The sequence below is a fragment of the Peromyscus maniculatus genome, chromosome 2, assembly GCF_049852395.1.
Source record: "Peromyscus maniculatus bairdii isolate BWxNUB_F1_BW_parent chromosome 2, HU_Pman_BW_mat_3.1, whole genome shotgun sequence".
Classification (NCBI taxonomy): domain Eukaryota; kingdom Metazoa; phylum Chordata; class Mammalia; order Rodentia; family Cricetidae; genus Peromyscus; species Peromyscus maniculatus.
The window spans coordinates 85,218,265-85,232,063 of NC_134853.1; the positions used below are offsets into that span (position 1 = coordinate 85,218,265).

Here is a 13,799-nt window from a genome sequence, read left to right on the forward strand (position 1 = left end):
CCTTGGGTTTTTATGACCCCCAACCAACCTCTTCTAGAAACAAGTGCCCGAGATTCTAGGCCTCCTTTTTTCCTGTTTGTTTTAGTAAAAGAAAATACTCCCCCCCTCCCCTCTACACAAGCGCAGAATTAGGAGCTGTTGTGTTTGAAGCAGTGCACAGCCAGGATCTTATACTCCAGGAAGTTGTCCCATTGTGTCTCTCTCTCCTGGGAAGGCTGGATTACTCATGCCCAGAGCTTCCTTCTCCAGTCCCCGTACTACAACAACGTGACAGAGAGACTCCAACACACAGAAGGCACACAGAGTTGACAGCTTGTTTTATTGGGGTCCAGACCACCTGGGCCAGCCCACAATGGGAGGGATAGTGGCCACCATGTGGCTTGCAGACCGGTTCCTTCAGTTCTGTATTAGCTCCTTGTACCCTGCAGATACAAAGTCACTCAGGCTTAGGATGGGTTGAAACATTACTTGCTAAATGACTTCTCTCCCATGGCTGTTGCATGGAAGAGCCTGGCTTTCTGATTTGCTATAGGTACCATTTTCCAGTGGGGATAGCAAGGTCCTGAGAATGCTAAGTGGCCACCATATCCTGGTCATTCTTTTGGGAGCAGCTCCTACCAGCTGAGCGCTAACCCTACAGTGGGTACTGAGAAGTTGGAGAGGTGGGTGGTTTGAGCCTTTTTCCAAGAGCTTAAAGCTGGTTTCTAATTTCCCTCGTGGCCAGGCCTGGTAGTACAGGCTTGTATTCCCAGCTACTCAGGAAGATGAGGCAGGAAAATGATAAATCAAGGCCTTCCATGGCTAGAGGGAAAATTCAAGGCAGGCTGAGCACCTCACTGTGACCCTGTCTCAAAACAAAATCATTAAAAAGGAAAAAAGCCCAGCACCTAGCATGTGACAGGGCCTAGGTTCAACACTAAGCAAGGGAGGGGGATCCCTTTGGTCCCTGTGGTTAACAGGGAGGATCCGGAGGCCAGCTCCACCAAGATTCTCAGCTGCCCCACATGCCTTCTGCTGATGCCGAATTATTATCTTCACTGGTCCAGCCAGGACCAGCTAGGTCATGTCCCTGGCTTTGGCCCATTTCCGAGGTGAGAGGCTGAGGCAGAGAGTAGACCAGGCAGCTCATCCAGAAAGAGTCCACAGCTGGACTCTCCAGGCCCCACTCCTTACTTGGATGCTCCTGACTGCTTTCCTGGGCTGCTGAGGAAGGCTGGAAGACATACTCACCGGAAGTGAGGTGGGCTCTTGCTTCAGATCCCCGGGGACGCATTCCGCTAGGCAGAGGACACAAACGAGGAGTGAGCAAGAGACCCAGGTGTGGGAGGGCAGACAGAGATCCTAGACCCAGACTTCTGTTTGGTACCAAGTAAACAACGTGTCCTGCCACAGACTGCTGGCTGCACCATCACTACCATCTGTTGCCCCAGTAACATCCCATCCGTATCCTCAGGAGGTCCATGATAGTGGCATCTACAGAGCACTTCCAAGTCACCATGCTGCAGTCTCTAATGGCTTTAACTCACTGACACCTCAGAGCAGCCTTTGGGGAAGAACATTGTTATCCCATTTGACAGATGAGGAAAGGAAGGCTCTAGGAAGGCTGGCCAGAAGCCACGCCTCTCTGCTTGAACCACTAAATTGAATGTGGGTACCCGACTGTGGAGTCTGTGCCCTCAACCCCAAGGCTCTGCTGCTTCCTCAGCAGTGTCTGTGGATACGTGAATGGAGACTCGTGACCCCGGGACAAGAACGGAACTGGTCAAATGCTGGGTCTGCTACTGTGAGCTCTGAGAATTGGGAGGAACCCAGGAGCTCTCTCAGTCCCTGTAGAAAGGGAGAGGACTTGTTCGTCTCTGAGTGGTATAGGAAAGATGCAGGGACTGAGGATGTCCTCTGTGGGCAGGAAGGATGGGAGGACCAAAATTAAGACTGGGCCAAGATGTCACTTACCTCTGTCAACTATAAAAATGATGGCGTTCTCAGGGATGCCCACACCCAGGGCCACCTCCTTGAACTTCTGCAGAAAACCGTCCCTCAGCTGTGGCTCCCGGCCTGCAAATAGAAAGCAGAGGAGATACCTAAAGTCCAAGGCACCCAGGCTGGCCAGCTAGGGTGACTGTGTCCAGTGAAAAGTGTGGAAAGGATTGAGCCATTTAGTCTTCTTGACACACTGTTGAAATATGGCTCCCCAAGAGAGAGAGAGATTGGGCCCATCATAGGTCCTGGGTCCTTGTTCAGGGCTCTTCCTGTTGGCTCTGTCTGGGCTCTGGTGGCCCTGGAGTCACTTTCTCCCTGCCCCTTTCCATTTTCATGGGTGCACATGTGTTTGTCTATGTGGGCAGCTGTGCAGGTGGAGGCTGGGAGTTGAAAGAGGAAATCAACTTCCATTGCTCTCCTGCCTTACTCATTGGGGCGGGGTCTCTCATTCAGACTCAGAACTCACTGACACCGCTAGTCTACTTTCCAGCATGTGTGGGGGTCCCCTGTTGACTGGAATTACAGGCAGGAGACCATGCCCACCTTGTGTTTATGTGGGCTCTATGAATCCCAATTTGACTTCATGGCATCAGCTGTCTCCCAGCCCCAGGAGTTCCTTCTGGAGATGAAATGAGAAGTCATCCTCACCAGGGAGACTGGGCTCTTCATCCTCAAGGCAAAACCCCTTGTCCCTCCCTAACCAGAGTTCTCGCACCAAGAAAAAGCAAACTTCCTGCTCCTTCCCCATGGTCCATAGAGTAACAGTCTCTTCCCACACCAGCTCCAACAGGCTCACTGACAAGGCCTTTACCATAGAGCTTGGCAGTGATGGTGGGTCCATGGTCCCGGGTGAACTTTTTGGTGAGGAAGATGACATACTCGTCATAGTTGGTGTGGGCCACATAGGTTTCCAAGGTTGCATTCCATTCTGTGAGGGAGACACAGGCAGACCAGAGGTGTCAGTGGTCAGGCCCTTCACCCTAGAGGCCCATCACTGTCTTCCACTCAGCACGCCTGCATCCTTCCCCACAACCACATGACCCTTCCAGGGTCTCACCTTCTCCTCCAGCATCAGCCTCTCTCTCCACCTGCTAGACAGTACTGACTTACCCAGCTCCAGTCCATCCATCCCCTGCAGGTCCATTCCTCCTTGTCTGCCTCCCTCCCTGGTTCCTTCCCTCTCTTTTGCTCACCTCCCTCTTTTTCATCCCTTTCATCCTTCTTCCCAACCTCCCGCTCTCCTTCTCTCTACCCTTCCCCATCACCTCTCCTTCCATTTCTACTCTTTCCTTCTCCTTTTTTATTTTTTAAAGAAGAGTCTCAAGCTGGGTGGTGGTGGTGCACCCCTTTAATCCAGCACTCGGGAGGCAGAAACAGGCGGATCTCTGTCAGTTTGAGGCCTACCTGGTCTACAGAGTGAGTTCCAGGACAGGCTCCAAAACTACAGAGAGAAACTTTGTCTCAAACCCCCCCACCCAAAGAAGCCCTCAAAAAACAAAAAACAAAAAAAAGTAGAGTCTCATTTAGCCCAGGCTGGACTTTCGGCTTGTTATGTAGCCAAGGATGCCCTTGAACTTCTGGTCCTTCTTCCTCTACCTTATTGCTGGGAATATAAGCATGAACCACCATGCCCCGCTTTCCCTTCTTCCTTCCACCCTTCCCCTTCCTTCTCTCCTGTCTGTCTTTCCTTTTCTTCTTTTCTCCTTTGGTCACTCCATCCACCTGTCTTCAGATGGCCCATCCACTCATCTGTCATCCCATTCATCTACTTATTGTTGCTCACCTCATCAATGTTCCCGTCCTCTGTCAACTCTCAGTGTTCATCTCATGCACAATAATACGGCACACAGAGGAGATTTCACAGACGGTGTTAATCTGTGAGTCAATTTGGACCCACATTCCTCTGTCGCTTAGAACCAAACATGAGGCCTGCGTGTGGGGAGCTGCTAACATTGGCAATCTACACCTCTCCCAGTTCTGGACAGATGCTAAATGAGAGGAGCTGTGGAGCCCAAACATTTGAGGGCAGCCTGGATGACTTCTCAGATGTGCCAGAAAGAAGGTCGCAATGGTAGGGGGGAGAGAAAGGGGAGGGAAGGGACTGTGGTGTGTCCCCACACTCACTGGGATTGTAGGAGAGGAACTTTCCATCAATGTCTGTCTTCTCATAGGTCCAGGAGATCACATCGCAGACACCTCTCCTGTCAATGACCAAGCCAAAATGTCCTTTTTGTGTTTATTTGGAAATGAATGTTTCCAAATATCTTGTTTCATAGTCATCCTAGACCTTGGAAATCCCCTTTTTATTCCTGCTTCCTGGCAGGGTGAGCAGTAAAGTCACATTGTCATCTCTGCACATTACCCTGGTGGCAGCGGTGGACCAATGCTCAGCTTTCAGTCATGGCCTGATGTCCCCTATGGGGATGATGGCCCCCTGTGGCCATCAGGAAGATCACTGAGCATTGATCATGGATCATGTAGTATTCTAGCTATTGCAGTTTCATGATCACTCCTTGACCTGTGAATAGCTCTTGTGCCACATGCTGGGGACACAGAGGAGAGCCTTGAGTGGGGTTTGCCATAATGGGGGCCACAAAGTCCAGCCAGGGCCAGATGCCAACAGTGTATTCCTAACAACATAACAAACAGTGTATACATCACACAATAAGTAGAAACACTGCACTCAAGAGGCCATGTGATGTGGCCTGAACCTGGGGGTCCAGGAGAGTTTTCTGGAAGAAATGACATGGAACTAGCATTCCAAGGACTCACAGAATTAGGCCAGAGAGGCAGGGAAATGTGCCAAGTTCTGGAGGGCTAAGAGCTTGAAGGCCACCGGGAACTGAAAGATCTGCTGCCCAGGGTTCCAAAGATCATGGGAGAGCACGGAGCAGGGAGAGGCGAGAGCTGAAAGACCTAGAGGCTGCATCAAGATTTCACTCTTTTTTTTTTTTTTTAAGATTTATTTATTTATTATGTATATCTGTTTGCATGTATCCCTGAAGGCCAGAAGAGGGAGCCAGATCTCATTACAGATGGTTGTGAGCCCCCATGTGGGTGCTGGGAATTGAACTCAGGACCTCTGGAAGAACAGCCAAAATTCTTAACCTCTGAGCATCTCTCCAACCCCAAGATTTCACTTTTAATACTGAGGATAGTGGGAAGCCATGGAAGGTTCTCTTCAGTGGGTACGGTTTCTTTATTTAAGGTCATTCTGTTTGCTGGGTGAAGACTGGATCAGAGGGAAAGAGTGAGGTTGAAGGTGGGAAGGGAAGAAGACCAGCTGCAGGAGACAGGAAGGGAGGGATAGAGGAAGAAAGGAAGGAGGGAAGGAGGGAAGGAAGGAAGGAAGGAAGGAAGGAAGGAAGGAAGGAAGGAAGGAAGGAAGGAAGGAAGGAAGGAAGGAAGGAAGGAAAAGGAAGGAGGGAGGGAGGAGGCTTCTACCTCAGTGGCAGAAGTGGAGAGAGGCTAGGTGGGAGGGGCTTGGGAAAGGGGCAGATCTTCAGGATGGCTGTTTCCCAGCACTAAGGAGTGATAAGAGTCTAGGAACTCCACCCTAGACCTGCCGGACCAAGGCTGTCTGGCTAGGTCCCTAGGGTAGCTGTTCCCTTCCCCAGCCGAGGTATCCCCAAGGAAAGGCAGCTTGGACAAGAAGCCTAGGGTTGGAGGCACGGTCCCTGAGAGGCACACAATGTGTTTGTTGAGGGTGGATAGAAGTGACACCCGAGACTCAGAGGTAAAGTCCTAGCTGTGGTTTCCAGGACAAGGTGGGGGGTATTGGGAACTTGGTCGCTCCTGCGCCCCCACTCACCGCCATCGGGTGCTGGACACACTGATCTCTGCTTCTGTCTCCCCTTCTTGCAGCACCAGTGTGCTCATGCTTATCTTGTCCTTAATCTTCCTCAGCCACGGGCAGGTGGAGCCTATCGCCAGGTTGAACCATTTTCCATAGATCTAGGAAGAACCACAAGCTAGGATCTGGATTCACCCAGGCCTTTGAGAAGACATGTTCACATTCCCCTTCCTTCTTTGAAGGGCCAACCCTTTAGGATAGTGTCTTAAACTGATAATGGATTCCAGGCACAGCACAGTGAGGGCAGAGGTGTGCAATGCTCCCCCTGCCTTACACAAGGTGTACTCCATAGATGTAAAGTGTCTGTGATACCTCGGTAGGCAAGAGAGTCCAGACTGCATACTCTGAAAACTCCAGCCACCACTGCTCAGGAGTGTGAGGCTTGGGTTTTATACTTTCCACAGCAGTGTCCGACACCTTGTGAGGCAGCCTGTGGACGTGCCATGGAGACAAACCTGATAGGGCCTTGTGGGACCAGCCAACCACCTCTTCCCCTTGACTCCATGCTGATGGTGCTGACCTTCCAACCCCTAGACCCACAGCACACCTGTTCCTTGTCCTAAGGTATAGAAAATCACCTGGAGAGTTCTGAGAGTCCCTCAGATAGACCATGGAGACAGGGTCCCCCCAGACATATCACTTTATGATTCAGGACAATGATAGGGCTGCTGGCTCCACAATACATACATGTACACACACATACACACATGCATATACAAATATTTGCATAAACACACATCCACACAGACACATGAGTGCCATGCCTGCCAAAGGCCAGGGTACCCTTAGATTAATACTCCTCATCCCCATCAACCTGCTTCTCTTCCTCCCATGATCCCACAGGTCTGTCCCCAAAGCTCACAGGCCCATGCTCATCCTGTGCCTCCTGCCACATGTGGATTCCTCTGGGAACTTGTGAGGACAGGGCAGACTGGGAAGACATTAGGCTCACAGAGGGCCCCACAGACTGAATGACATATAAAGGAGTTGTAGCTTCAGAGAATCCCAGAATAACCTACCTAACAATCAGGCCAGGACAGAGCCCTAGGGATTGAGATGTTGTGTATAAGATGGGAAGACAGACAGACATCCCATGACAGACAGGCCTTGGCCAGCAAGGCCCAGTGGCATAGACATGCCACCATTGTGGCCATCTCAGCCAGAGAAGCGAATCTTACCCCAGACACGCTGAAATTCTCCTGAACCTGGATGTCTGGAAGTGTTTCCACTGGGTCAGCCTTTGAAGCCAGAGAGGCAGCCAGCAGCAGGAACAGAGTCCCGAGACCCTGCATGGCTCTGGGGTCTTTGGCCTTTGAGGTTTCACCACGTGGTGCAGAAGCAAAGGACTACTTCCCTGCCTGGGTCAGCTGCAGAGTGAAGCTGGGGAAGAGGCTGGAGCTATATGAGGACCGTGGTGTTTGCTCAGCCTGGTCAATCAGGGTCCTGGGCCAGCTTTAATCGATCCCTGCAGTCCAGCCCAGGTCCAACTCTGTGGACAGGAAGTCATGGTTCCTGACTCCGAAGGGACATTGACCAAGCACAATAGGGTTCAGACCCTAGAGAGGCTTTGTTGTAGGTCTAACCCTCCCCAGGGAAAACAGGGGCTGGGGGAGTCAGAAAATGACATCCGCTGATGCTTCCTCATGCCAGTGAGCTAGCCTGCTCTGCCTTGTTTCTCACATGATAAAACTAAGACCCGGGAAAGCTGACTGCAGAGCGAGACCAGGCCCTGGCATCCTTCGCAACAGGGTTCTTTTTCATCTCCAGCTTCTCAATCCCTGATGATCAATATAACAAGGAGGGATGATGTCCCTTCATGGAGCCACACTGGTTTCTCACAGTGGAAGTATCAGGACCCAGCTGAACCCCCCACACCCACCTCAGAAGCCTGTGCATGGCCCTTTCACAGACATATGTCCTGAGTCTCCCAGGAGTGACAGGAATGACCCAGGGCCCCACCATGAGAGAGGGAGCACCTGGAGGTTAAGGGCAGAGATTCCAAAGCCAGGCAGCTTCCTGTGGTCCTCCTGCTGTGTGAGCTTGGAAAGGTTGCTGGGCCTCTCTTTTCTTTACCCATAAGCAGAGCTAACATCAGTATCTGGATGCTAGCCCTGGGGTGAGGGCTGTAGCAGGAATCTTGAAGAGTCTTATTAATAAAATCAAACCTGAGCCAAGTATTGGGGTGAACACTGGAAGATCAGAGAGACAGAACAAGCCACAGCTAACCTCACCTGGCCAACTTCTCAGCTGATCTTGTTTCCTCAGACTGGAAGCCTCTGTGTCCCCATATCCAAATGGCTCTCAGCTGAACTATGCTGCTCAAAACCTAAAAGCTTAACCAGCCAAATGCTGCTAGTTTCTGGTCCTCATGCCTTATGTACCTTTTTGCTTTCTACCACCACTCCCTGGGATTAAAGGCTCGCTTTCTGGGATTAAAGGCGTGTCACCTTGCCTGGCTGTTTCCAATGTGGCCTTGAACTCACAGAGATCCAGAGGGATTTCTACCTCTGGAGTGCTAGGATTAAAGGCGTGAGTGCCACCATTTTCTAGCCTTTGTATCTAGTGGCTGTTCTGTCTCTGACCCCAGATAAGTTTATTAGGGTGCAAAATATTTTGGGGAACACAATACCACCACAGAGGGCTGAAGAGGTTACTCCAGTGGGCAGCAGCATTATCCCTGAATTGTCTTTGTGGGGTAACTTACCACCTCTGCAAGATGTATGTCCGTCCAGAACCCCAGATCAGGGTCTTCCTTTTAGATCAGTCATGGCAAGTTGGTTCAGGATGACACACTTATTTTGTTTTGTTCCTAGGGATTTGGAGTCTTTTGCAACAGCAGCCCAAGGAGGGTAACACAGTAACCTTTCATCTAAAGCAACAACAAAAATTTCTCTTTGAGACAGGGATTTATAGCTCAGCCTGGCCTTGAACCATTTGGAGTCAGAACTGCCTTTGAATATCTGATCCTCCTGCCTCCATGTCATGAGTGCCTGGATCACAGGCACGCCCTACCATTGCCTGGTTTATGCTGTGGTGGGGGTTAAACCCAGGGCTTTGTGCATCTTGGGCAAGAGCTCTACCAGCTGAGCTCCATCTTTGGCCTTTAGATTTACATATTCTAAAAGGAGTTTTTAAAAACTCCTTTCCATGATACTATGATCCGTCTCCATGTGCCTCTCTCTTCTCCAGGGGTCCCAGCCACCATCCTTCCTACCTCCCTGCTCCTCTTGTGACAGATTCCTTCATGCAGCAAGGAATCCCTGTTACAGCTGTCTCCTGAGAGCAAGGGCCCTGGGAGATTCAGGGGTTCCCTTCCATAGTCAGTGCCTGAGCAAATAGTGGGCTATTTCCTCCTGTGAGGCCCAGCAGACACAGTCCCCTTTTGCTGGTATCCAGAGCACATGTGTCTATTTGTAAATGAGAGGGTTTCCTTGCACCATAACTGACAGCTTGTCCATGGATGGAATTTGCTTTTTTGGGGGGCTCTGGTTGACAGAAAGCACAAGGCCTCCATATGCAGTTCAACACAGCAACTGTCTTGGCTTAACTTTCTGTCATAGTTACCCTCTTTTGTGTTCCTGATTCTCTGACTTTTTATAGATTAATATTGATTAATAGATTGGGAATAGTATGGACTGGAGTACACATGCACAGTGCATGTGCTGTGGTGGAGGTACCTGTGGACGTCTGAGGACAACGTGTGGAAGTCCGCTCTCTCCATCCACCATGTGGTTTCCAGGGATCACACTTGGCTTGTCAAGGTTGGCAGCAAGGCCTTTACCCACTAAACCATCTCAGCAGCCCAGTTTCTCAGTCTTTCACGGTTGACTAACGCTGGGCACAAGGAGGTGAACTGAGATGGAGAACAGAGAAGCAGAAGTGAGGCGTCTTGACTCCTTGTTCTGTGGTAGCTTGGGACAGCTTTCTCTCTCCCCTTATCTGTAAATGAGAGGACAGGACAGTTACCATTGAGTCCACCTGGAGGGCAAGAGAGACCCACTTGTAGATGCAGTCTGTGAATGTCCATGCCCACCCCAGTGACTCTCTCCTACTACCTGGGCTACATGCATTATACATCCATATATATAATTTATTATATAATAATATATTTATAATATATATTTTATAGAGTTATAGATATCTATTCCATATGAATATATTAATATGTAATATTAACAACATACAATGCTATAAAAAATGTAAGGTTATATATTCATATAACTATATAGCAATATATAAGATGTTTTATACATAATTGATATATAATATTTAATAACATATTATATATAATAAGTTATATATATGTATTTTATTCTCACCTTATGTTCATTGGTGGTTTGCCTTCATGTGTGTCTGTGTGAGGTGTCAGATGCCCTGAAACTGGAGTTACAGACAGATGTGAGCTGCCATGTGGGTGCTGGGAATTGAACTTGGGGTCTCATGAAGAGCAGCCACTGCTCTGAACTGTTGAACCAACTCTCTAGCCTCCAACATGACCTTTCTGACCTTCCTGGCAGGCTGAAAAACTTAAAGAACTCAGGGTACCCCAACTCTGACCTCAGACTCTTGGGGACAAGCCCGTATGCTCATAGTACAACCTGCTGCAGTGAGGGCAAGCTGGGAGTTTACTTAGTACTCAACATGCCCATGAGTGGAAGGAGTGGGGCAGGGGTGGGGGTGAGGTGAACACAGGATGGCCAGGTCTCTCTTCTTGCTCCAGATGTTTGCACTCCTGAGATTATTAACCAGAGCAAGCAGAGGGGACCCCAGCCAAGGCCATCTGGACTTTGAACCATTTTTAAACATTAACAGGGGCTGTAGGGAGAGAAGACAGGCAGACTTAGGATCCCCCATTCCCTCTTCTTCTTTATTTCAAAGTAGAAGCTGAGGGACCTCCCAGGGGGCCCAAAGTTAACAGGAATCATGATGATTCTGGAATAATTTGAAGGTGGGGATGATGTTGCTCACCCAGGAGCCCAGCACAGCAGACATTAGTTGTCTCAGTGTTCAGACGAACACATTGGGGAGAGGACTTGTTCAAGGTCACTCAGCTTATAGCCCAAGCCTACACCCTCACTCTCACATCATGGCTATTCAAGTGTTCATTCTTTCAACCTTGTCTCTAGGAACAGAAGAGGGACCCTGACAGGGTTTGAGGAGGTGGCCGGCAAATGAGGAAATGATCTAAGGCAGAGTATATTGATGGGAGGCAGAAGCCAGGGGAGGAGCACTCACCCAAAGAGAGGACATGTCCACACATGAGTGCACAGGAGAGTGAGGTCCGAGAAGGGAAATCATCTCAGCACTGGGGACAAAGTCACAAAAGTCTCAGGAGAGGAAAATGGAGAGAGACGTGCATCTCTCTCTCTCTCTCTCTCTCTCTCTCTCTCTCTCTCTCTCTCTCTCTCTCTCTCCTTACCTTTCTTCCTCTCCTCTCTCCTCTCTCCCTCTCCTCCCCTGAGCTTTCCCTGTTTCCACCAACTAGGGGAAGCTGTAACGAGGCATGAGTCTGTATGGGGGTGCTTCCCCAATACTCTGCAGCTGGAAGACAAAACCATTATGATACAAGTATGGCTGAGCCAGGAAGTGGCCCCACTATTCCCAGCATTTGGCTTATTCAGAGTCCTGAAGGGCTGCTTTGTGCTGGTCCAGCACAGCCAGAGAGTGCCTCCCCCACAATCCAGTGCAAAGCCAGGCTGAATCCAGGCCAGGCTGAATCACGGTTAAAGGATTGTTGTAGTTGGAGTTATCTCCAGTCCTGTCCAGGACCCGGAGCCACTCAGACTCAAATAAACACACAGACGCTTATATTATTTAAACTCTTTGGCCTAATGGCTCAAGGTTCTTGCTATATAGCTCTTATATCTTCAATTAACCCATTTCTATTCATCTATAAGTTGCTACGTGGCTCGTGGCTTACCGGTACTTTACATCTTGCCTCTCCTGGCGGCAGCTGGCAGCAACTCCTCACTCAGCCTTCCACTTCCCAGAATTCTCCTCTCTGTTTATCCCGCCTATACTATACTTTGTGCCTGGCTACTGACCAATCAGCGTTTTATTTATCAATCAATCAGAGTAACACTTTCACAGCTTACAGAGAGACATCCCCAGCAGATTGGCTTCATGGAGGGAAATTAAGCATTGTGAGCGGCGCAGTTCTCAGCACCACTGATAAGGGGGATCAGCCTCAAGTAACACCAATCTCATTAAGAGCTGCTGAATGGCACAGGCTAATTCACGCCAGTAAACTTATGTGCTGGAGGGAACCTGTCTGCCCTGGTGACAGTTCAGGAGTAGGTCTAGCAGTCACGATGCTAACTATAGCTTGCCATGTGTCAGGTGTATGTGTTGAGTGTGGTACATGAAACTCTACAAGTTTGACTTTCCATCCCCTTTGTAAAGGTCCAGAAAACACAATGCCTGGCAGAGCTCCTAAGAACAGCCTGGCATCATTTCAGCTGATCCTTGCTGCCAGGTCTTGGTCTGAGAGTTAGACATGTTCACCATCTAATTCCCAAAGTGGCCCTCTAAAATGTCACATTAATGTGAACGCCATTTCACAGAAAAGGACACTGAAGAGCTGGGGAAATGGCTGTCAGTAGAGTGTTTGCCTTGTAAGAATGAGAATCTGGGTTTGATTCCCAAAACCCACATAGAACAGCCAGGCATGGCAAGGCACACTTTACCTCCTGGGGCTTGGACTGTCCTCTTGTTCCTAGTCATAAAGCATTATTCAACTGAAAGATACCTCGACTTCAAAAGCACTGTACCCATGGCCCTCTCCCCCGAGTCCCCAGCAGAACAGGAGTGAAGAGGGTTTAAAGACACAAAGGCTTCCGGTTCTCTTCAAAGTTTCAGAACACTGTCCTTGAGGACTAAGCCCAAGACAAGGCCTGCGGCTTGTTGGCCTGGGATTCAACATTCAAGAGGTCTCAGGTCTGTGAGGAGTGGTTGTCCATGGAAACACTTGTTCTCAGCATGACTCTGTTCCCAACACCCAGGTCTACCGGCCAAGCCTCCCTTGCATGGCATTCACCAGGAAGCAAGATGGGTGCTGAGCACAGCTGTCTGCGTTTCATCCCTAGGGGTTGCCTGTGCAGGAAGCCATGGGCCACAGCACATATGATGTCACCATCCCACTTGATGGCTTCACATTTGGCCTTGTGGGGCTGGCTCTGGGCTGAGGGAAAGGTACCTGTCTCCTGGTGAGAAGGGCAGCTGGTAATACTGATGAGAACTCAGCTCCAGGTTTGTAGGAAGGAAGAGTTTCATTTCAGTTTGACAGATTTTATCTCCTGCACTTTGAAGAGTTGGAAGAATTCTACAAGGCATGTTTTCCACTGTGAAGCTTTGGAGCCCAAGGTCCCCTATTTTCCTAGCCTCAGGCTAGACTGCCCAAGAAGGGGGACACCTGAGGAGATTCTGGGCACCATACATACATACTCTTGGTGACTCACAGGGTCTCTGAGAAGGATCAAAGCTGGGATTTAGTTGAAGGGAAACCCTGTGAGGTGCTACCCGGCTTGGCTCAGTCTTCACGGGGGTTTATGCAGGGTTATTTGAGGGACCCTGTATACCATGTACTGTATTTTAAAAAGAGTTACCTAGTGTCACACTTGCTGTGTTAATTAACAAAGTTGTCATTGGTGGTCTCCTGTATAGATGGTATGGATCCAACAGTCCTTCAAGGAGCCACATTGCATGGGGGTTGAGTTGCCGGTTCTTGTGATACATAAACTCCCAAGGCCAAACTTGCGGGTTTCTTTAGGGTTTTCTGTGTGTCCTTTGGGGTGTTTTGTTTTTTGGTTTGGATACTGTGTCTCCATTTTACAACCAAGTTGATTTCATGATGTTTAAAAATTTTGCTGATGTTAATTGAAGGAAAGGGACAGAAAAAATTTTAAAAAGAGAGATTTTTACAAAGTAATAAAATTTAAATCTGAGCTGTTTCAATGTTGCTGTTTTT

At 49.3% G+C, this 13,799-nt stretch overlaps 1 protein-coding gene across 2 annotated transcripts; it reads right to left on the reverse strand.

Moving 5' to 3' along the window:
• Window positions 1–300: 300 nt before the first annotated feature.
• LOC107401504 (protein AMBP-like) lies at window positions 301–11,828 on the reverse strand. Of its 2 annotated transcripts, none has more exons than XM_076564347.1 (12): window positions 11,754–11,828; window positions 11,253–11,374; window positions 11,069–11,138; window positions 10,153–10,213; window positions 9,511–9,772; window positions 8,538–8,702; window positions 5,792–5,934; window positions 4,105–4,181; window positions 2,792–2,908; window positions 1,954–2,055; window positions 1,231–1,277; window positions 301–422 (listed from the first exon to the last, which is right to left on the reverse strand). In XM_076564347.1, the coding sequence occupies exons 7-12, from the start codon at window positions 5,857–5,859 to the stop codon at window positions 408–410; spliced, it is 426 nt and encodes a 141-aa protein (XP_076420462.1). In that variant the 5' UTR covers window positions 5,860–5,934; window positions 8,538–8,702; window positions 9,511–9,772; window positions 10,153–10,213; window positions 11,069–11,138; window positions 11,253–11,374; window positions 11,754–11,828; the 3' UTR covers window positions 301–407. The 2 variants fall into 2 exon arrangements, with proteins under 2 accessions (XP_076420462.1, XP_076420461.1); XM_076564346.1 differs by lacking the exon at window positions 11,253–11,374 and adding an exon at window positions 7,012–7,322 and having other exon boundaries at window positions 11,754–11,795.
• Window positions 11,829–13,799: the final 1,971 nt, after the last annotated feature.